At 33.9% G+C, this 24,958-nt stretch overlaps 2 protein-coding genes across 2 annotated transcripts; one reads left to right on the forward strand and one right to left on the reverse strand.

The window, feature by feature from the left end:
* Positions 1 to 416: 416 nt before the first annotated feature.
* Positions 417 to 9,644, reverse strand: HELRODRAFT_189916 (hypothetical protein; the record flags this gene model as incomplete). The annotated part of the gene is made up of 8 exons (XM_009033261.1): positions 9,439 to 9,644; positions 9,031 to 9,168; positions 8,656 to 8,730; positions 5,340 to 5,480; positions 3,943 to 4,185; positions 3,498 to 3,667; positions 2,440 to 2,548; positions 417 to 581 (listed from the first exon to the last, which is right to left on the reverse strand). Exons 1-8 carry the CDS (start codon positions 9,538 to 9,540, stop codon positions 417 to 419), a joined length of 1,143 nt encoding a protein of 380 aa, XP_009031509.1. The 5' UTR covers positions 9,541 to 9,644.
* Positions 9,645 to 12,914: 3,270 nt separating this feature from the next.
* HELRODRAFT_71023 (hypothetical protein) lies at positions 12,915 to 15,174 on the forward strand (the record flags this gene model as incomplete). Its single annotated transcript, XM_009032958.1, has 5 exons — positions 12,915 to 13,301; positions 13,516 to 13,725; positions 14,078 to 14,259; positions 14,499 to 14,691; positions 15,016 to 15,174. The coding sequence occupies 5 exons, from the start codon at positions 12,915 to 12,917 to the stop codon at positions 15,172 to 15,174; spliced, it is 1,131 nt and encodes a 376-aa protein (XP_009031206.1).
* Positions 15,175 to 24,958: the final 9,784 nt, after the last annotated feature.

Below are 24,958 nucleotides of genomic sequence, written 5' to 3' on the forward strand. Positions count from 1 at the left end.
CCCAAATTTATGATGAATTTTTGTGCGTGCCCAGCCAACTCACCATTATTAATATGGTTCAAAATTACTTTATGTAGTATTTTTTTTAATATTTCTCAAGCTAAATAAATTAAAAGTATTTTAGTATATATATATATATATATATATATATATAGAGAGAGAGAGAGAGAGAGAGAGAAGAGAGAGCAAGATGATGTTGCTCTAATTATACGAAAAAAATGATTGACAGTTATTACTTCTACCTACTTGCTTTTAAAAAAATTAGTTTTGAATGTGTGGTAGAAGCGTGGAGTGGACATGAATTATTTTTTTGTGTCGAACGAATTTTTGTTTCGTTTTATTAGAGATATTCTGATTGTTATTGTTGTCATTATTAAAAATTAATATAGTATAATAATGTCATTATTATTATCATTCTAATTGTTATACTTCTGGCTATTTGAGGTGATTTTCAAAACGTATATTCTATTTTTTATAGAATCTTCGTAGGTCAACACGTTAAAGGTCAGAGTGTTTTCATAATTTTTTGAATATTGAACGCAATCAAAACTATAATTATTAGTTGACGGATTTGTCAAACTCTGTGTGATGTGAAGTGTTACAAGTGAGATTTATGACATTGGTGGATATATACACGAACTTTTATTAGTAAAACCGACTATTTTCAATTACACTTTCGAATGTTCCAAATGTTCCAGCCCCAAATTAAATTAGTCAATTGTTTTTTTCTTCTTAATTTATTCAATTAACTTTACTATTGGATAAATATATAATATAAATAAACTCAAGACAATCAACATAATGATCCTTATTGAGATTTCATCATCATTATAATGACATCATCATCAATGATAATGACATCATCATCATTACTTAACATCATCATCGCTACCACCATCATAATTTTCAACCCATTAATTCCACAGTAACAAAGCTCTACTATTTAAAATTTGATTGCCTAGCTACAATAATAGTCAAAATTCGAGTAAGATATAAAACCGTTTACATTTATAATAATATTTATTTATTTACGATGACGTCGTTCATCGGTTTTCAGACTTTCGCTGCCAAAATATTTTGGAATTTTAGTTTAAAGTTATAATTTTTGATGGAATTTGAATTAGCCACATGATGTTTGCTGGCTATTACACCAAATTTCCAAAAAATTTATTTTCTCTTCAATAGCCAACATTGTCATCTCAATTTATCTCCTATTTATATCTGCCCTGCACGCTTGAATATCAATCAGTCAGTCGATTAATCAATCAATCAAATCAATTGATTAAGCTGGTTCTTAATCTGATTAATTATATTTATTGTGATTAATGTCAAACGCACGCATACTCAATTTGTGTACATTATACAGATGTACACACAGCATGCGTATGTGTGTATGTATGATGTATGTATGTGTGTGTGTATGTATCCGCACATATTTGTTTATTAAATTGATACTATCAAGATATATAAGAACTATCATATATGCGAGCATATATGTATATCAACATTTTTAATTAATTTATATGTAATAATAAACTGATGATGGAAATTATGACGATAATAAAAAGATGACGATGGCGATAATAAGGAGATGATGACGTAACGGCTGTCGTGATGATGACGTCACGTTGACCGTATTTTCAAATTTTCAGAATCAAGAACACGAATGAATTATTATTTATTCACGAAGGCTTTTTTATTTATTGCTATAAAACCTTTGAAATATTATAGCACTAATATTTCTTTTATTATACAAATACAGACAAATAAATATCTTATACAAAATACTTATGCGAATTTTCGTTTTTCGTTAATAGGGTGGTTTAAAATTGAGAAACTGAGAGAGAGAGAGAGAGAGAGAGAGAGAGAGAGAGAGAGAGAGAGAGAGAGAGTAAATAAATAACATGACTGACTAGTTTAATGCAAAAAAAAAATGCACACACGTACAAATCAATACATACAAATAAGAATTTAATTAAATATAGTGGATAATTAATCAATTAGACCTTAATTAGCGAACAATTAAGAATTAATTGAGTGGGCAATCAACATATCAGACCTTAATTAGCTGACCAATCTCGTTAGTTATGGGAGGCGGCTAATAAATCGTTTGTAAAATGTTTGGCAATTTATAAATTTGAATGTAAAAGTTGAATAAAGAGCTAATTAAAATCAGGGAGATGATGAAGGTGATGATGATATGACAAAAATATAAATAACAACAAATAACGATAGGGCTATTAACAAATAACAATTAAAAGAGGCAAAACATTGTAACACTCGCATGGAAACTCACTGAAACAATGCAATAATAACATTGCAATAACAACAAAAACAACAACAATAATAATAAAAACTAACAATAAGATGATTCAACAATTGGAGAAACGTTGTTGGCAAAAACAACGGAGAAAATATGAAGATAACAAAAGAGCTTACATCATACCAGACCAAAGTCTCTTGCATGAAGTGTGAAAAGTAGCACAAAGTTTCACACACACACACACATACACACACACAACATCCTTCGAATATAAACAAATCTAAACTGAAAAACAACAAAGTAATGATTATACGCTTGAAAATAATAATACAGTTAAACCAAATTTTCGGTTACGGTAGTGTTAGCAGTAGATAGAACCAACAATGAAAAATACAGACGGACGCAAAATAGCGTTACACTAGCTGTGTAAATATCAACAATTTGGTGATAATCAATCGAAGATAATGATACAAACAGAGAGACACAGACAGACAAACAAACAAACATACAAACAAACAAACAAACAAGTAGGTATATATGTATATAAATAGAGATAATAATTGAGACAAAACAAACGACAAGTACAGAGAAACAGTTCAAGTAAATTAAACGTTTGAAAATAATTTAAATGTCCAATGAAATGGTTCCCATTTGTCGGCGGTTCGTTCGTTGAACATCCGAGAGAGAGGCGAACATGAAAATGTTAATTAATAACTATCATTGATTGCGTTACTGATCTATCTATACCAACTGTCATTAGCTAAAATTGAATCAGTATCAATCAATCAAACAATCAATCAAGTAATTATAATAAATATAATTATTCAGTTAATTTTACAGGAAAAAAAAATTAAGAATTCGTACTATCATATTTACAAGATAATATCTGTACAAAATTACCGTATTACAATTTTTTCACATGTAGCTGTCAGTGAATGTGTATGAACAAATGGGTGGATGAATGAATGAATTTTAAATAAACAGACGAATAAATAGTTGAAAAAATGTTTAAAAAATGAAAAATCCTTCAAAATACGACGACGACTCGTAACAAATAAACTATTAAGTATTCAGATGAATATTATCCGCATTTGAAGTTAACGGATGCCGTTTTCTTCGTTATCCGTGATTATAAATTTAAATTTACGCGTTTGAAGTAACTGCTGCTGCTGCTGCTGCTGCTGTTGCTGCTGCTGCTGCTGATGATGAGGCCTGCATCTCCTTATAGAGGAACTTCTCGAAGTAGTCAGAGAAGTCGTCGTCGTCGTCGCTGGCGTCAGAATCCGACAACGAAGACGAGCGCATGTTGCGCAGTGTTGCAAGTTGAAACTTGCAACAAGTTGCATAATGAGGCAACAATGTTGACAGGTGAGACTTGCACGCCCGCAACAATCCACTGTTCACCTGTTTTGGAGAATGCAATTTCAAACATTTCTTAATTCCATTTGTTAAGGGTTAAAATTCCATCGATCAAAATCAAAAACAAGTTTTTTAGCAGATTCTGGATTCAGTTGCACAACTGCATGTAAAAACAACATGTTCAAAGGACAAAAGTATACACATTCACACAAAAACACGATGAAAATAGAAGACACAAACATACACAGACAGACAGACAAACATACAAAGACACACACTGATGAAATACATAAAGAAAGAGAGAGATGTAGACAGTATACCTTAATGAACTTCCTGAACTGCTTGATGAGATTGAGAGCAACGTTATACTTCAACTTCTTGACGAGGTAGCTGAGAACGGCGAGAGCCAGTACAGAAGGTGGGTAGTTGAGCATGTCCTGGTGAGCCAGGCAGCCCGTCAGCAGAGTGGTGGCGTCAGAGAGGAGGTCCTCTGAATTCCTACCCTGATAGGTCAAGCCACACAGGTTCTTGCTCTCCAACTCCATGGTCAGCAGGGCATGGTACTGTTGACAATAATTTAATTTTTTCATTATATAATAATAATTTACAATATTTATTATCAATTAAGATTAATAATAACCATTAACCGACAAATAATTATTATATAATGATGATGGTATGTGGTTTTTGTTTTGTTAAGTTAGTACAAGTGTTCTTGCAGTAAAGCCTGAGTCATGGTTGTCATGGTAATGATGTAATGATATGATAATGATAATGTTGACTTATAAAGCGCCCTGGCAAGCAACTGAGGCGCCAAACTGTAATGATGTAATGAGTGAGGAGTGAAGATTTGACGCAAGAGTGATTAAATGGAATTTTAGGAAAAACATTAAATAAATAAAGCTTAATCATCCTATCAATGATACCACCAAGTTCTATACCAGTTTTGGAATCAATTATGCAATAAATTTTTTGGAAATAATTTCAAATAATGTGAAAATAATTGATTCAATGTCATAACAAATTAACTGGAGTGTGATGATGAAATAATAATTTCTGCAATTGTAGGTTCAACAAACAATACACAGAAGCCAATCATGGATTCAGAGTAGTAATTAGAGAAAAAATGAGTAACATACTGTAAAATTGAGGAATGGCATTTAGAGATTGCTCACATAATAACTTAATGAGATGATAATTAATGGTTATCATATTGAAGTTAACTTTAAGAGTAACAGAAAGAGAGGGAGAAATGTTTGTGTGTGTGTGTGTGAGAGAGAGAGAGAGAGAGAGAGAGAGAGAGAAATAAAGAAAAGATTAATCAAATAACCATATAAATGAATGAATGAATGTAGTGAAAGCCATAGAGCAATTAAGAAACAAACTTCATTGTTATGACAAGTGGGAAGGCGAATTAAAAAAACACAAATATTAACAACACAGTTGATAACACTGTAAAACATACAGACAAACAAAAAATGACAGTGTAAACTTTTACGTTATATACAAAAACATCAACAACAAACAAACAAACAATACATCAACAAACCAATAATACATTATCAAACAAACAAACAACACATCAACAAACCAACAATACATCATCAAACAAACAAACAATACATCAACAAACCAACAAACAATACATCAACAAACAATACATCAACAAACCAACAAACAATACATCAACAAACAAACAATACATCAACAAACCCACCAAAGTCAGGTATTCGAATGACGTGACACTGCTGACATTCCAGTTGAGGTACTGCAGCAGGCAGACCTCCATCCTCACCACCTCCGCAACTGAATAACCGCATCCACTGACGTCAACAAGATGCTTCGTTGTTGGTACATCCTGAGTTTTATTTTTTTGTTTGTATGTCATGTATGTTTGGATTTACAAACATACATGGTGTATGCAAGTGTGTATTTATATATTTATATATAGAGGAAGAGAGAGATGTGCATATGTAATGATACGCAGGAGAGTTACAAGCTACTAAATTATTTATTTATTTATTTTTAGAACATTTTCAACTCCACATACCCATAAAAAAAAGCATAGAAACACCAAACAGCACAACGAAATATTTGAAAATGACAAAAACCACAACCCATAAATAAGATAAGAATGAACAACAAACGAATAAATAAATGAATGAATGAATGAATGAATGAATGAATGAATGAACGAATGAATGAACGAATGAATGAACGAATGAATGAACGAATGAACGAACGAATGAACCTGAGTTGCAATGCAAAGCAAGATATATGTAGGAACAAATTTCAGGATTTGTTTACAGAGTTCAAATACAAGTGCATTTATTAACAGCAGAGCAAGTAAAGTAGTGCAGTAGATGGAGTTAACCCATTAATGCCGGCCGTACTCATTTGAGTAGCCTCTTGAATTTGGCATCAATTAAAATGGGAGGTGTTTTAAAGGTAATTATCTTGCTACATCCTGGTAATGCATACCATTTAACTAGTAGTGAGTGTAATTTAGACATTTTTGTGCATGTGTTTGATGTGACGAAGCTTAGAAGTTGGCGATTTTTTCATTTGTGTTTGATGTGACGAAGCTTAGAAGTTGGCGATTTTTTCATAGTGACAGAGCTACTTTTGCAAATTTTTTTTCTGTTAAAAAAATTTTAAAATTTTTTAATTTTATTTTAAAAACAAGAAGTCTTTGGATTAATCTTTATGTTAGTAACATTATTTTGAATATTAATTTGATATAAAGTAATTTACAAACACAAACATCTTACTGTCCTCGTACGAGGACGTTAGGCACAAATGAATTTATTATGGTTAACTTTTTGATTTTACCTCAGACGTGAATAACATGGATCCTAAATCCTTTTATGGCACTAAAACTTTTCAAAAATTAGAAGAAGCCTTGGAAGAGATAGAAAGTGATAATTTTGAAACGATTGGCAGTATTGATTTGTGTGTCCTTCCTCCAGATTTGGACGAATTGACAGATGCCGAAGAAATTGATGTGACAATATAATTGATCCTCATTATGTTCCAAAAGACATTTCAGGAACTATACAAATATCTGTTGATTTGAATAACGAACCGGATAACGAAAACGAACCTGATCAAATATCTGAAGGTTTATATAAACAATATACTACATTCGAAAAACCCAAATGGACAAAATCAGATTTTTCGTCAGTATCACCTAGTACAAGTAATTCGTTTGATGAAGACCTACAAAAAATCAAAGACAACCTTAAAGATTTGTCTTCAAGACAAATTTTTGAAAAATTTCTTTCCATGGATATTACTAATTACATATGCCATCAATCCATCATTTATGCACGACAAAAAAATAACCACTCATTTACAATAGAACCAGAGGAACTACGAACTTTTTAGCAATCTTATATTTTACTGGATACAATCCATTGCCAAGAGAGCGTTTATATTGGTCACTAGATGAAGATCTCGGAGTCTCATGTGTTTATAATGCTATGAGTCGAGACAGGTATCTGGAAATAAAGAGATTTCTTCATTTGGCTGATAATTCCAAAATTGCAGATTCTAATGACCGCATGTATAAAATTAGACCGTTGTCAGACAAGTTGCAAGAAAACTTTTGTCAATGGGGATGTTTTCATAAAGACATTTCCATTGACGAATCTATGGTAAAATATTATGGACATCATCCAGCAAAACAGTTCATTAAAGGTAAGCCCGTGAGATTCGGGTATAAAAACTGGATGATAGCTAGCTCCAGTGGATACTGCTATGGTTTCGATGTTTATTGTGGAAAAAAACCAAATGAAACTGAAGACACCAAAGCATTACCACTAGGAGCTAAAGTTGTGTTGGACCTTCTAAAACATTTACCAGAACCATCAAGAAATAATATCTATTTCGATAATTATTTCACTAGTTACGCATTGATGGTGTACCTAAAGAAAAAACATAAATGCCACAGGGACAGTCAGAGAAAATCGAATGCAGAAATGTCCATTGATGGAATCAAAAGAAATTAAGAAAATGACAAGAGGGTCTTATGACTTCAAATTTGATAAAGCAAATGGCATTTTATGTGTAAAATGGTATGACAACAGTGCTTGTAGCATGTTGTCTAACTGGGATTCAATCAAACCACTGAACAATGTAAAGAGATGGTCAAGAACAACCAAATCTAAAGAAAACATTCTTCAGCCGAAATTGTTCGCATCTTACAATTCTGGAATGGGAGGAGTAGATAACCATGATCAATGCTTATCCCTATATCGAATAAGCGTAAAAGGGAAAAAGTGGTGGTGGGTTTTATTTACGTACTTTTTAGACATGGCAATGACCAATGCTTGGAAAATTCAGCAAATAACTTCTGAGAATGTAATGGACCAACTCGAGTTTCGTCGCCATATAGTACGTGGCTATTTGAGAGACGGTGCGGCGAGTAGAGCCAGTAGAAAGAGAAAAGCCGGATCCAGTATTAAAACCACAGTAGGATTTCACTTCCCTGGAAAATTGGAAAAACAACTAAAGTGTACTTTTTGCCACATGAAAGCTAGATGGATGTGTAAAAAATGTGGCAAAACACTATGCATCGAAAAGGGGTGTTTCGAAAAGTATCATCTCGCATCTGCCTAACGTCCCCATTTGAGGACGCCTTTATAACGTTATACTTAAATAAATTTTTTTAATTTTTTTTGAATAAACATATTAAATATACTTCATATTTTACAATTTTGCACAATTTGATGTTTTTCATTCAGTAGTTTTGTTTTAGGCGTAAATGGGTTAATGTGCTTTTCAAACCTAACTTATTGATGGATATCTCAACCTAATTGCTCTGCCTTGTTGATTGGTTAGCTGGCTGGCTGGATGGTGATAGATGTATGTGTACTTTATATATATATGCATCCATCCATGATTCCATGCATTTATCTAGGCTTTACATTATATTATTAGATATAACCTATATACAAAGAGAAATGAGTTTATGTGACTATAGAAGAAACGATAATGATGATAGCGACGATGATGATGATAATGATACTGACCTCATTTTCTTCGTTGAACTTAGCAGATATGTAGAGGCAGGTCAGGCCGGCACATCTCAGGTACTTCACCTTCGTCTGTTGTTGTTTCAAAAATTGAAGGCCATATAATTAACGGCCATAAAATCAGATCATGAAATGGTTAATTAAATAACAACACCACTTCAACGTCAATAAAAATTCATAAACAACACAACAAACACCAATTAAATACATATATAATTATATAAATATAGATCATAACACCTTCACTATCACTCATAAATATCATCAAATAATATTTATAATAATTATCATCAAATAATATTTATAATAATTATCATCAAATAATATTTATAATAATTATCATAACTTCACGAAAAAATATTTTCAACCAACCTTCACTTTTAACAGGAACTTGTCCAATAAATGCACGGCCAGAAAAAGAGTTTCATGATGAAAGTTGAACTTTCTGTTCAACTTGGTGAGCCACTGGACACACTGGTTTCTATGGAAACCGCAGATGTCATCCTTGTCCTTTGTTAGGTGTTGAGTGGGTTGGTGGTTGGTTGGATGGTTGTTAGTCAGTTCAATGAATAAATATGATAAAAAAATAGTTCTAGCAAACTTTATATATGTCAGGAAATTTTAGAAAAAAATATATTATACTGAAAACAAATGAGATGCTGAATTATGGAAACTCTGAAACTGAGATGGATAAAAAAAACAAAAAACCTTTTTGCAAAAAACAAAAATATTAAAAAAAAACTTCAAAAAATAAATAAACAAGTAAATAAATGAAAAAACCTGTTCAGTGACTGTTCTGTAGTTGAGATTTGTCCAGTTTAAACTCTCATGTTGCACGCACTCGATAACTTTACTAAGGAGAGCATGAGGACTCTTGATCATATCCTTCTACAGAGAAACTTCTTAAGGGTTCTTTACCTGCCAACAAATTAGTCACCTCTAAGTTTAGAAATTGTTAATACTAATGGATAAATTACTTAATCTGCTAATAGTTAATAGATCTTAAAAGCTTAAAACATGCCATTATATGAAGAGTTTTTCAAACACACACACGCACACATATACATTGATTCATTCATACATCCATATATCTATTCTATACATACAACATACATACCTACATACACACCCACATACATACAAACACACACACACATATACATACATAAAGTCATAAACAAGCACACATACACATATGTTATCATTTAATATACCATACAAGACATATAAGTTATACCTGGTCATGGTCATACATGACATCCATCATACATACATACATACCCAACAAACAATTAATATAATGATAATCCAGGCTACATAACACTCATGAAGTCAGCACATAGAGAAAAGATTAAGTAAGCTAAGAACAAACCAAGCATTATAACCACTATACACACATACGCACACACACACACACGCACGCACGCAAACACACACACACACACACATAAAAATATATATATATCAAAGCTGAAAATACAGATATTATATATTATATATATATATATATATAATTTTTTCTTTATATAAATATATACGCATATATTTGGCTATATATATATATATATATATATATAGTTACATATACATATGCTCATATATAAACTATAACATTTATTTATTAAAAACATCTTCAAAGGCAAAGTCATTTGAAAGATCACTTGTGATAATAATAGCTCAACAACATCCAGTGTTTATGATGAGTTATGCGCGTGTGTGTGTGTGTGTGTGTGTGTGTGTGTGTGTGTGTGTGTGTGTGTGTGTGTGTGTGTACATATCATGAATCATGATACACATCTTATCATCTGAGTGAACTATCACTAATTAATCTCACTGATTCACTTTAATCACTTATATATTGATAATTTCACTACAATTATTTCAAGATATACTTCATTACTAGTAACAAATATGTGAAATATTTTATGTGTGTGTTATTGTGTGTGTGTGAATTATGTGTGACGAAACAGCTGAGTTTTTTACATCATTTTACTTACACATTTACCCATTCATCCAATCATATAATTTCTTCCCGAAGATTTTAGATAATTAATACGATTATAAATTATATATATTTATTGAAAAAACGCTATAAAATACATCAATATTTAACATATATATATATATATATATATATATATATATAGTATATACTATATAGATACGTGATGTAAGCAATGTATATATATATTACTATAAAATTATATGTTATTATAATACAAAAGAAGAGGCGAAGAAAAAATCAAAAAACAAATCGCTTATGTGGCCATTTGAAAATTCAAATAACGAAATCAATAGTAAAATAAATTTTGAACGTCATTTTAATGATATTTCCGATCATTACGAACTTTAAAATAAGTTTTTTTCAAATTTAAGAGAGAATAAAATAAAAACCAACCTTGATTCGCTCAGCTGATCGCTTGAAATAGTTCTTGTATTCTTACGCGCAAACAAGTTCAAATGAGCCATTAAAATAAATTGGTTCACTCATGATAATTGTGAATTTGTGATCAAAACGTTAAATACTTTTACGGTTTATTAAAAAGTTTTACATAAAAATGGAATTTAACAAAATAAAATAGTGTCGTACTGTTTTCTAATCAATTTATTGAAATAAATTGAGCACTATTTTCTGTAAACGTAATAAGATTGTTTATGCGTAAGAAGCATCATAATTGCTATTCAACATTTGAATATTTTCTCATCATAAACGTTCAAATATATATCTGAATAGTTTAAGAACCAATAATGTTAAATGGCCAACTATTTGAATGTCGGAATCAATGATAATTTATAATATAAATAACGAAAATAAAAGTAGTGAAAGAACTGTTATATGATACCTTACATACTTTATACTTTGATACTTATTCTATATATCAATCAATCAATCAATCAATTACCTTATAAAGCGCTATTTCCGCGATGTTCAACAGCGCTCCTCAATGAATTTTGAAAACAGATGGGTCTTGAGATCCGCTCTGAACTTCGCAAGTGATGGAGAAGTAGTCAGAGAAGTAGGTAGAGAGTTCCAGAGAAAAGGACCAGAAAAAGCAAAAGCAGATTTGGCAAAAGAGTGTTTAACACGAGTTAAGAAAAAGCGAGAAAAAGAAGACGATCGTAAACCGGGGCGTTTAGGTTCAATTAATATATCTGATAAATACTTAGGAAATAATTTAGATTGAGACTTATACATGAACGTGCAAATTTTAAAAATTATTCTATATTTTATAGGTAGCCAGTGCAAGAGAACAAGATATGGAGATATATGAGAAAAGAAAGGGGCACGAGCAACTAGACGAGCAGCAGAGTTAAAAGCTTTACTTAAAGGATAGAGTATAGAGTCAGGAAGACCATAGTAGAGCGAGTTACAATAATCAATCCTAGATAAGACTAACGAAGTAACAAGAAGGAGAAGAGTAGGATCATCAAGAAAAGGCAAAAGTTGTTTATTCTACGTAGATGAAAGTAAGAGCTTCTAGCAACACTATTAATCTGAGAAGAGAGAGTCATGGTAGATGTATAAGATGAATAAGAGACATATAAGATGTACATTTTCTAATTATTCTTTACCATCATAAATCTAAGTTCTCTTCTTAACTATTTCAAAACAATAAAGTTATGTAAAAATATTGGTGATTTTTTTCGTTTTAGGCTTCATGTGGATGTGGTTTTAGATGCACACAATCTTTTATTATTATTTCAAATCCCGTTATGACATGTTAACAGCGGTGCTGATCGATAAACCATTACAAGCAGTCAACAAAGCAATGAACACCATTAAACATCTGGGCGTGTATAATTAAGCATCATCAAAAACAAACTTCATTTTTATATCATTTACAAGGTAAGAACCGTAATACAAATGTACATTGACACTAGTATTAACTGATTAATTATTAAATTTATATGGATCCTGTGGTTATTCTGGCTGGTGGTTATTTGTGGAGTTTTGGGGTGATGTACAACTTTATTCAATGCTTGCAGTACCATCCTTTCACATTAATATTACAAAACATGTATTCTAAATGACAAATAAGAGGCATCTGTGTATGATCGAAAATTTAATTTGTTCAAAATTTGGCCATTTCTGACATATTATTAAGTTTACTTTTAATAAAAACTGTCATGGTGTTGTTTACATATTTTTCATTCATCTGAAAAACATCCAATCAATCATGACATTTATTAATTTCAATTTATTAATTTTATTATTTTTAATAACTTTCAATTTGACTACGAGTACTAACTCGCCGATGAGTGAAAAATGTTCCACGAAGCCACTGCCTGGCAATCACTGCCGACGCATGCCCACCAACAGTTGCTTGTCTGGCAGCACCTCCCACTCCCTCACCTCTTTCTACCATTTGTCTTATAAGACCCAAGAGGAGGTCGATGAAAATTTATCAAGATGGCAGAACATTCGTAACGTGCCAAAGTGCTGGGACGCCATAAGGCTTCTACTCTGCACTGTCTTCCTGCCAAACTGTCAGTACAATTCCAGCAGTGACACATCTCGAGTTCAGTTGCCTGACAAAGAGCTGTGCAAAAAGGTGAAAGAGCCGTGCAAGTTGATTGATGAGTTAAAACTCTGGCCACGTTATTTGCAGTGTGATAAACTTAACACTTCCACTGGCTGTCTTGTTAGTTTTTTTTCTCTCTTAACTTAACTCCTCTCTAATTTTATTCAATTTTTTTAATATTTTAAAATGTAAAAAAATTTTTAAATGGGATGGGGTCACAATTATAAAAAAACTAATTTTAGATATTGTTACTATATACATTTAGTATTTGTGGCTATGTTTTACTGTTATAAATAGTAATTAATTACATTGAAATTGTACAAATTGTTTTCAGAAAGAGATAAAGTTTGCAGGGTTTCAAACTCCTGGCACTTGTGTTGATCCTTTGACAATTAGCAACAACTCCAAATTATGGTACTCTGGCTTTGAGGGCTGTAGTTTAAAGTGCCAAAATCCATGGTTTGATGATAATGACCATGTTGTCATGCATACATTAGTTGCCCTCTTGGCCATCATTTGCATGATTTGTAATGTTTTTGCAATTGTGAGTTTATAATGCTTATTATCTTTTCTATGGATAGCTAATGATAATGCTTGTGCTAGAGATGATTGTGTAATTTTAATTGAGGTCTTCAAATGAATTAGTTCTCAAGAACACTCAAATTAGCAGTATAACTTACTTGCTTGTTCCCAGATCTACATGTATGAAACACAGCTCATATATTCACCTATCACATTTACATTACACACACACACACAAACTCACACAGACAAGCTCACACACACAGTACACGCATGTCAGATATCACATTACATACATAACACAATCACCCACACACATACACGCACACACACAACCACACACACAAAAGCACACACACCCACATGCATCTCAGATAACATTCATATTGAACTGGAGTCACCTCAATGTCTTTCCTGACAACATAATTTTCCACTTGAACATCTGCTTCTTTGTGTGCACGTGCTTCTGGCTGGTTCAGTTCGTCCCAGGGCTACGTTATGACGTCATGTGCAATCCTGATGACGATACTCCGGTCCGGACTGACGCACTGTTCAGGTTAGGCTGTGTTAGAAAGTAATGTTTTCACCGTCATCATCATCATCCTTCTCATCGTCATCATTTCATCTTCATCATCATCAATATTATCATCATCACAGTTTATTTAACTTGATATAGAGATCAATGTTATTATAATTGTTTGTTAGTGCAAACAAATATTCTCACTACAACTTTCTAGTGATCATGATTTGCTAACTCACTCATGCACGACCCACCAGAGGGCCGAACTCGGCGAGATGCAGTCTGACCTTCATGGTCATCTACTTCTTCAGCTTTGCATCACTGCTGTGGTTATCCGTCCTGGCATACACCTGGCACAAGACGTTTGAGAAATCTCGCGAGAGTATTAGGAGGAAGAAGGTTTTTCTTCACGTTGGTGTCTGGGCCGTAACTGTAGTGCTTACTGTTCTCTCCGTGGCTCTTGTTCAAGTTTGTGTTTGTTGTTCGTGTTGTTGTTTGTAGTAGTGGTGGTGGTGTAGCTTTGTTTCGTGTCGTGGTCTGCTCATTTTTGTGGTTTCGTGCGTTTTTTACATTTGTGTTCATCCATCCTTTTTTTTGTACATGCACAAAGTTGTAGAGTTAAAGTGTTTTTTTCTGTGCTAGTAGTTTTATTTACGTTTCCATTTTTATATTCCACTTATCCACTTTTTCATTTGTTCGTTCATTCATTTGTTGATCCATCTTTCTACTTATTTTTTCATTCGTTCATCCATCTAATAATTCATTCATCTATCCGTTCTTTCTTTCCATCAGCTGGAGGGCAACACTTTGACTGGGATATGCTTCATATCATCCGTGAACAACATCACATACAAATTTTTCCTCATACTCGTTCCGTTTGTCATTGTCTGGTTTCTCAGTTTATATTTCTTCTTTAAAGGTCAGTGGCTCTTTTTCGAGTGTGATACTTGATTGGTTGGCCGGTCGGTTGGCAGGTTGTTTGTTTGGCTGGTTAGTTGGCTAGCCAACTGGTTGATTGGTTGGCTAGTTGGTTGGGTGGTTAATTTTGTTTGCCAGTCTTTTAGTTGGCTGATTGGTTGGTGGATTGAATAATTGGTTGATTTTTATGTGTTTTTATATTATTTTATATTAATTATTATATGGTTTTTATTTTTAGTTGTTGTTTTTTAGAACAATCCAATTATGTTTTGACATAGGGATGCACTCACTGAACAAGATGAGGGTACAATCACCACACTTAATGGTGGAAGAGAGGAAGAGGAAGATCAATAACGCTCTTGTTAGGATTGGTGAGTTGGTTGGTTGGTGGGTTGGTTGGTTGGTTGTTTGGTTGGTTGGTTGTTTGGTTGATTGGTTGGCTGGTTGGTTGGTTGGTTGGTTGGTTAGTTGTTTGGTTGTTTGGTTGGTTGGTTGGTTGGTTGGTAGGTTGGTTGGTTGGTTGTTTGGTTGGTTGGCTAATTGTTTGTTTGGTTGTTTGGTTGGTTGGCTGGCTGGTTGGTTGGTTGTTTGGTTGGTTGGTCGGTCGGTTGGTCGGTTGGTTGGATAGTTGATTGACTGGTTGATTTTTTGGTTGGTTGCTATTAATGTTAATATTAGTGATACTATTATTATTCCACTTAATATTATTATAAATTCTAAATTTAATTAATAATAATTTTTACTTCTTTCACTGAAGGTTTCTTCTCTGCAGTCTTCTTCCTCATCGGCATTTCATTCATATCACTACATGCATACGAGTTTGCCAACAGGAATGATTGGCAGATGTCACTGAGGAAATACATTATGTTAGTTCATTGTGGGCGGGGCTTAATATGCTAATTAGCTGTTTGTGAATGGGGCTTAATATGTTAAGTATGTTAATCAACAGAATGACGATATGATGATATACTATGCTTATAGACTGATTGATCAATTTATTAGTCAGTTTTCTATGTTAAAATTATTATTTCCGTCGGTCCAAAAATCCTTTTTATCACACCTCATATGAAGATGCAAATCCAAGTTGATGTCAGTCAGGTCTGCTGGGCCTTCCGACAACAACGACAACAATAACAACGACATCAAAAGCAACAACTATATCTATAGCAGTAACATTAAGAACAACAACGCTGTCAACCTCATCAACAACATTGCCTATCCCAAAACAAACGCATTTAACAACATCTTCAGTAACATCACCAACAGCCAAAATATAAACAACAATATCGACAAAAACATCAATGATGATGTTAATGATGATAACGAAAATGATGACGACGAAGATGACAATGATGGTCACTGTGTGATTGAAAATAAACCGCCGTTGATTTATATGGTGCTGTACGTCTTATGCTACTTTTTGCTGGGTGTCATGATGAGTTCGTGGGTTTGGAGGCAGGAAGCATGGACGTCATGTTCAAGGACTTGTGTTCGATGGTCGGTTGTTTGATTGTTTGATTGATTGATTGTTTGATTGGTAGGTGGTTAATTGAGTAATTGAATTCAATTGTTTTATCTGGTTGGTTGGTTGACTGGCTGGTTTGTTGGCTAGTTCGCTTTTTCTTTAGATCTCTCTCTTTCTCTCTCTTTCTCCCTTTTTCTCTCTTTTTTTCTTGACTCTATCAGTCTCTATTTGATTTTATTTTTCCATCATCAGTTTTGAAGTGCGCTGCAATGAGAACAAGCCAGAGAAGAAGGTGCGGTCGAAAGAGCTGATTGAAGGAGACGTCGTAAGTCCCAAACAACAAAACTTTATTGCCACTAAACAACATTATCTTGAAGATCTTATAGGTCGGTTGGTTGGTCGGTCGGTTGGTTGATTGGTTGATTAGTTGATTGGTTGGTTGGTTAGTTGATTAATTCAACGTTTCATAGATTTTGATTAACAGAATGGAAATTGACGAACCGTCATTTTTTTTTATTTACAAGTGAGATATAAGACCACTATTATTGTCGCACATCAACTTCTGTACACAGGTATGAACTTTGATCTGAGATCAATGACTTCATATGACCTGACCTCAATGTCATCCAGTCACGTCTCAAGGACGAGCAGATGGTCAGAGTCAGGTTCGTGTAATGATGACGTTGATAATGTTTTATCGAATTTTGTTTCAATAATAACAGGCCATTCTTATCATTTAACGTTGTTTCACAAAAGTTTCTAGCTGTTTTTGAAATTCTACAATGATAATATTAAGCACCAAAATCAACCTCATTAGCTTTAGTTCTAATACAAATAATGAAAGGACAATAATAAACTTTCAGACACGTCAACATCATCAAGCAGAAGATTCTATGAAGCCAAACTGAAACTCTTCAGATCAAAGCATAAGAAAAACGATGGTGGTGTGATCAGCAAAGATAAAATCAACAACAACAACAACAGCATTCACGGCAATTTGAGGACGAAACAGAACAAGTTACAACAAAAACAACACCACCAGATGGAAAACAGCAGCTGCAGCAGCAGCATCAGCCGCTTCGAGGAGACCAAGCTGAACAAGAACAGCACTTCCATCTCCACATCGGAGTGGTCGTCAACCAACGACTCCAACAATCTATCCTGCCTACATCTGCCCTTGCAGGAACGACTCGAAATGTTGTTGGCAAATGTTTCCAAGAAGACTACGCTGTCTACCTCCTTGACCTTGCTGCCCTCTGCTAGCCTGACCGCGAAAAAGTTGAAGAACGATGTCGCCGCCACAAAGTGTAGCAGTAGTCTTGCAACAAAAAATTGCGACGGCAGTAGTAAGGTCCATCATAGTCACCGCGATAACGATAGTGGCAATGATGACATTTTTAATGATGACTTTCAAAGGAAAGACTCTAAAAGCAGCAGTGCCAACGCCATGCCTAACGATCAATGCAGTGACATAGACAGGTTGGAAAAGTCCGAAATTGTTAATCATCCGAGCTTCAGAGTCAAAACATTTAACCCTGACATTAACAACGTTAACGACAACAATAACAACGATAACGAATTCGTTTCTGAAGAACGTGGTGCTAAAAATGATGATGATGACAACGATGGTGATGATGGTGATGACAGAGATGATGATGGTGACGACGACGATGAGGATGAGGAATCGATAGACAGCTCAAACAGCAACTTCACCATTGGAAGTAGCGATTCAGCTGCCCTGAGTATCAAGGAAAAAGATGGCGAGGATGACCTCATTAATAATATGGATAATAAGAAAAATATGAATGATAATAATGATTATGTTAATTTGAATATGAATACAATATATAATAATGTTGACAACAAAGGGGATGATTATACAAGACAGAGAATTCCAAATTTTAAAACAGATGATTTTGATGATAATGTTGATGTGAGTAGCACTTTTACCAACAACAACAACAGCAACAGTAACAACAACAACAGCAGCAACAGTAAAAACAACAACAGCAGCAACAGTAACAACAACAACAGCAACAACAACACTGATAATATTTATAATGATGATATAAGTAAAAATATTAATTATAGTGATAATAATATTAATGATAATAATAATAATAATTTTTATCTCTACACGTATCAACATCCTTACTTAAACTATCCAGTAATATATCCCGCCCCTCCCCTGCCACCACCAACACCAATACTTCCGCCAGCAGAGTACCCCCTCACATTTCATCCTCATCTCCTCCCACCGTATTTCCCCCCTCACATCATACCTATCTCACCGGTCATGTCGATGACGTCATCGCCTATATCATCAATGACGTTTAATAAAAATGGAGACTCGTCGCCATTACTGCCTGTACAACAACAGCAGCAGCAGCAGCAACTTCCGCCTCCGTTTCTTGTTCCGCCTGTTTACTTCGGACCGCCTGTATATCCGGGATTTATTGAAGCCCCTTCACCACTATCTTCTTCATTTCCACAGCATGCAACTCCATCATTGTTAACATCGACCTCATTAACATTTTCGCCACAAAACTTCACCTCCGAATTGACCCCACCACCGCTACCACAGTTTCTACCGCAGCTACCAGTTCCTATGTTGCCTCATTATTTCGCGCCAACGTCTCCGGGTCTTCTGTTCGTCCCAGAGCAACCAAAGCCATCATCGTCGTCGTCGTCACCATCTGCGCTCGCTGCTTCATCCAACTATTTTCACCAACCAAATGTTACTAATAACAATTTCCAGAGCATGCACCAGCCTCATCATGAACGTCATCAGCTGCAGGGTCCACATCATCGGCGTCGACAACGTACTCATCGTCATCAACAACAACAACTACCACGCGATCGCCAGCCACCAGAGCTGCAACAAACGCAGCTGCACCAACCGCATTTGAATTGCAACGACATCACTAGCATTCCTGCCATAACAACTGTCGCCAGTGACACTCCGACCACTGCTACTGCTAACAACAATCATGCCAGAAAAAGTAACAACAGTACCAACAGTAACGATGCTAGTAACGACGCTAATCCTAATACGACCTCGTGCAACAGTTCAGATTGGGACAACAAAACTAGGAAATTAATTTTACTCAAAAACTATAACAATTTTTTTAACAACAACAACAACCAAAACAACACCACTAACAACAACAACAACAACAACGATGTAACAAGGAGCAACAACAAATTCAACTCGGCTCCCAACGTATCAACATTATTAGAAAATGTAGATATGTTCTCGCAAGACGACAGCAGCGATAGTAGTTTCCTCGAAGCTGCTACAGATGCTTCTGCTGCTGCTACAGCTACTACTACAGCTACTGCTACTGCTACTACAGCTACTACTACAGCTACTGCTACTGCTGCTACAGCTACTGCTACTACTCTTGGCCACGTTAATAGTATTAAACTTCTTGGTAACAATAGAATTACAAATGGATGCAGTAGTGACAGTATTGACAGCAGTTGTAGCAATGTAAGTGAGAATACTAATGTTAATAACAATTGTATTAGTGGTAGCAGTAGTAGCTTCATTAGCAGCAGTAGTAGTAGTAGATCTAGAAAAGGTTGCGATGATGACGACGGTGATGATGACAATGATGGCGATGAGGATGATGATGATGATGACGACTATGAAGAAAATCAAAAGAATAATGGTAGAAATAGTAGTGAGGATGATGATAATGATGTTGATGTCGGAACGAAAGAAAGGTAGACGGAGTAAACGAAGGATATAAATGAGTGAAAAGTTTAGAATGGAAAAAATTTTTTTTTATTATGGTTTTTACTGTGAGTTTTGCTATCATTAATGTTACTTTAATTTTACTCTTAATTCTCAAAATGCTTTCTAGTTTAGCGTGCCTTTGAAAAAATTTAAAAAATCATAACTTTTGTTTTATAAACTATTCGCCATTTTGTTTATGGTGCCATGTTTCAGTAAAGGTGCAAGATTTGTGCCAAATGTATGTATATATTGTTTATATAAATTGAATGTGTGTATACGTTTGTGTGTATGTGTGTGTGTCTGTGTTTGTGTATGTCTGTCTGTGTGTTTGTGTGTGTGTGTGGTGTGTCTGTTTTTATTTATATGCATTTATCACTTTTGCTTACAAAGTTGCTTCCATTTCATTTTATACAATATTTAAAATATTTGTTAAATAATTCAATTTATTGTATATTCATTTTGTATGCTTCAAATGTTTTTTTTTTATATTCAGTTTATTGTTTATGACGAATGGGTTTGTTTGAGAATCTTTGATTCTACCTTTTAAAAAAATGTTTTGTCGGTCATTTTCATACCTTCATGACCAAAATGTTACATTTATTTTTGCTTGTTTATTTATTATACGTAATTAATTTTTCATTTTTGTAATTTGTTATCGACTTATATTTATTTATTTCTCCATTCATTTATTCATTTTTTTATTAAAATTTTCAGGGCAGCTATCTTGCTAAAAAACGCTTTTAACAATTATTACTCATTTTTTATAGATAGAAAGATGGATGGATGGATGGATGGATGGATGGATGGATCGATCGATAGATAGATAGATAGATAGATAGATAGATAGATAGATAGATAGATAGATAGATAGATAGATAGATAGATAGATAGATAGATAGATGTCAGTTGTGATTATTATCAAATGCCTTAAGTATTAATGATATCCGAACAGTTTTTCATTGTGATCATCATATGATAGATATATTTATATCTATTTTTATTTTAATCTTTCCCATGTTAGGACTCTTTTACATACATACACGTAACATTATTAGGTCTTACTATCTTAATTCACAAATATGCCTTTATGTTAAATATGCATTTTTATGTAGCTAGCTTTTTATCTCTCTTCTTGAGCAGGAGTGGCCCGCCAGGCCTTGTCCGCCAGAAAAAACGTCGTTAACCAGACAATATGACCAAAAAAGGAGCCATAAATCTTAAACAATTTTCCCCCGGGTCGAAAAAATTTGCTCTTTAAGTAAATATGCGGCCCTTTAAAGGTTAAATAGTCCTCTATGTGGCCCTCACAGCATGAAGTTTGCCCACCTCTGTTCTTGAGTGTTTCGTGTATGTAGTTTGGCAGTTTTTTCGAGAACTTAGTGCTTAGAAATTTGTGTACTTCTTACATTTTTTTTATTCGAAATCTTTGTTAAATATTGTTTAATTGTGATTATGTTTTTCGTTTATTTTTCTCTTTTTTCAAGTTTTTTTTTTATGCTTGTTGGTTTTAAATTTTTAAATTGAATCGTGTGTAATGGATTGATTCAGGCAATAAAAGGTATTTCAACGTAGTATAAAAAACGGACTAATGTTAATTTTTTATTTCAATAATGAATGAGTTCTTCGAAATGATGTGATTTTGTTCTCTCTCTCTATCTCTATCTCTCTCTCTCTCTCTCTCTCTCTCTCTATTTATCTATCTATCTATCTATCTATCTATCTATCTATCTATCTATCTATCTATCTATCTATCTATCTATCTATCTATTCTCTTTGTATCTTTTTCGATTTTTCTCAGAAGAACTTTCTTTTTCAGTTCACTAGAGTTTGCGTCATGATCTACATTTGCGAGATGAATCATTGAAAATTTGATCGAAATAGTGACAAAAAATAGCGGTAGGTTCGAGCTTCTGTGCTGTTTTTTATGTTATGATAACATTTGTTCAATAATTTTATAACGATATTATTATTATTATTTTTATATTATTTCATAATATTAATTTAATTTAGTATTTACTATTAGTAGTTATGATAATACGAATAATACTAATGCCATACACTGATTGACAAGTAAATACTAGGCAATATTTATGCTCATTTTTGTAGTAGCTGTATTTTACAGCCGTTAATACAAAAACTAATTCAAAGTTCGGAAGATGAGTTTAGATCGATTGTATGGGTGATAGAATTTCATCTGAATTATTATCATAGTGCGATTTCAGTTCATTATTCTTTCAGTTCATTCGATTTTAAATAAATTCTCAATTGAATTCAAAGGAGTGAATGTTTAATTTGGTAAAACTTTATCAAAAATAATAATCTCATTCTTTTTGCTCTGTTGTTGTTGTTGTTAAACAGTATTACAACTTTTACTTTTTGTTGTTGTTAAACAGTATTACAACTTTTAATAGCTGATACTTTACTATTAATCAGAGAATCAGACGTTCATAAACCGGAAAATGTTCATGCGTTCACACTCTAGTTGGATATTGTTGTTCGTGTTGTTGTTGTTGGTTGGGTTGGAGGTGGTGAGGGCAGCGTTGGAACAACACAAGATCATCATCAAAGGAGAAGTTTCTCATTTCCAAAACGCCTGGGACAGTAAGACTCAGTACCGTAGTATCAACGATCGTAGAGTAATTACTAACTGTAGTATGATCAGAATGATCTTTTCAGAACCGCCACACTGTGACTGTGTTCGAACGCACTAAGGATCAGATTGTCGCTGCCTAATGTCATTTCTTGTATCTGCGTTGTTATGCGAGCGTGCAAACATTCATAGGCCTAATTAATAATAAATTTAAACTGTACCATTGGTTTGACCTGACCTTATTAATCGTTCAACCAATGATTTTAGTTTGTGAGCGCGGGAAATTTGGAGGTGACTGCCAGTTTGAATGTCACTGCACTGGGTCCGGTTGGTCAACGTGAACATATTTTTTTATTCAAAATCAGCGAATGAATGAGTGATTACGTGAATAAATAAATGGATAAATAAATAAACAAATGAATGAATGGACAAGTGAGAGAATGGATAAATGAGTGAATGAATGAATACCAGTACGAACAAACGAATGATTGATCGATTGACTGAATTATAGCATGAATTATTTAACAATAAATTTATAAAATGAATGTAAGAATACCTACTCAAATTTCATACCCGTATATAAATACCCCTTTTACGCGTATTCTTTTAATTCTACACCCAAACAACGAAATACCACCTCAGGAAGGTGCGATCACGTGACTGGGGCCTGCGTTGATGGCCTGTGCGAGAGAGGATGGACAGGTACCTCGTGCAACGTCACAAGTATGGCGGCGATGACGTAGATGATGTGGATGATGATGATGATGTGGATGATGATTAGATGACGATAATGCTGATGATGATGATGATGTGGATGATGATGACGATGACGATGATGTTGAATATGATGATGACGATGCCATAGATGATGATGACGATGATGTTGAATATGATGATGACGATGCCATAGATGATGATGACGATGATGTTGAATATGATGATGATCTAGATGACGTAGATAATAATTTCATGGATGGTTTAACGCCATATTTCTACCATCTTCATTCTATCTCCATCTCTGTTATCCCCATATTTTTACAACCATCTTCTGGTTTATCATCCCCATCATCACTATCTTTTGCATCACCATCCCAATTATCATTTTACTCACCAACTTCATCCCAATCATCACCATCATCTTCTCTGCCATCGCCACGTTTAACTCTCCATCTAAGATTTCTTCAGAAGCCAGTATGTCGGCTGCTTTTTGGATAGGGCCAATTCGGAAATGCCCTACCACTACAAGGAGAAATCATTAGCCACATCACCGGCTGCTCCGATGTTCATGGAAAGATGCATTGACATTTGTCAGAAGAAAAATTTTACTTACGCTGCTCTTTGGGTGAGTAAATTTGGAGATAAAATGACGATGATGATGTTGATGATGATGTTGATGATGATGATGTTGATAATATAACTATGCAAAACACAATTTTTATTTATAAAGTAGAAAATGTATTAGGATTAAACAGATTTGTAAAAAATGAATGAAAAAATCTGATGAAAAAAATAATGCGTCCCTATTGAGTGCAGAAAAACGAGAGATGCTCGTGCGGGAATGATTACGGAAGGTACGGATCGTCATCATTGTGCTCCCATCCATGTCCGCATAATGTTCCCGCTTGTGGGAAGTTGATTGCCCAGGAAGTGTTCGCTGGTTGGTTTGATGGTTGGGTGTCTGGCTGGCTGGCTGGCTGGTTGGTTAGCTGGTTGGTTGGTTGGTTGGCTGGCTGGTTGTTTGGCTGGCTATTTGATTGGTTGTTTGGTTGTTTAAATAATCTATTAGTTTATGTTGAGTTATTTATTGTCCTTTGATTCGTTTTTTGATATGTTTGATATGTTTGATTTTTTTATCTTTTTCATTTAACCATTTCAACATGTAATCAATGTATCGTTCAATTGTTCTATTCATTTATCTATATTATTAACTGTTCATTCATTCAAGTATTCAATTTATCATATATTGAATCAATCATTCAGTCATCTATTAAAACAACCAACCAATCAATCATTCATTCCA

This window comes from Helobdella robusta (assembly GCF_000326865.2).
Source record: "Helobdella robusta unplaced genomic scaffold HELROscaffold_9, whole genome shotgun sequence".
In the NCBI taxonomy this organism is placed as follows: domain Eukaryota; kingdom Metazoa; phylum Annelida; class Clitellata; order Rhynchobdellida; family Glossiphoniidae; genus Helobdella; species Helobdella robusta.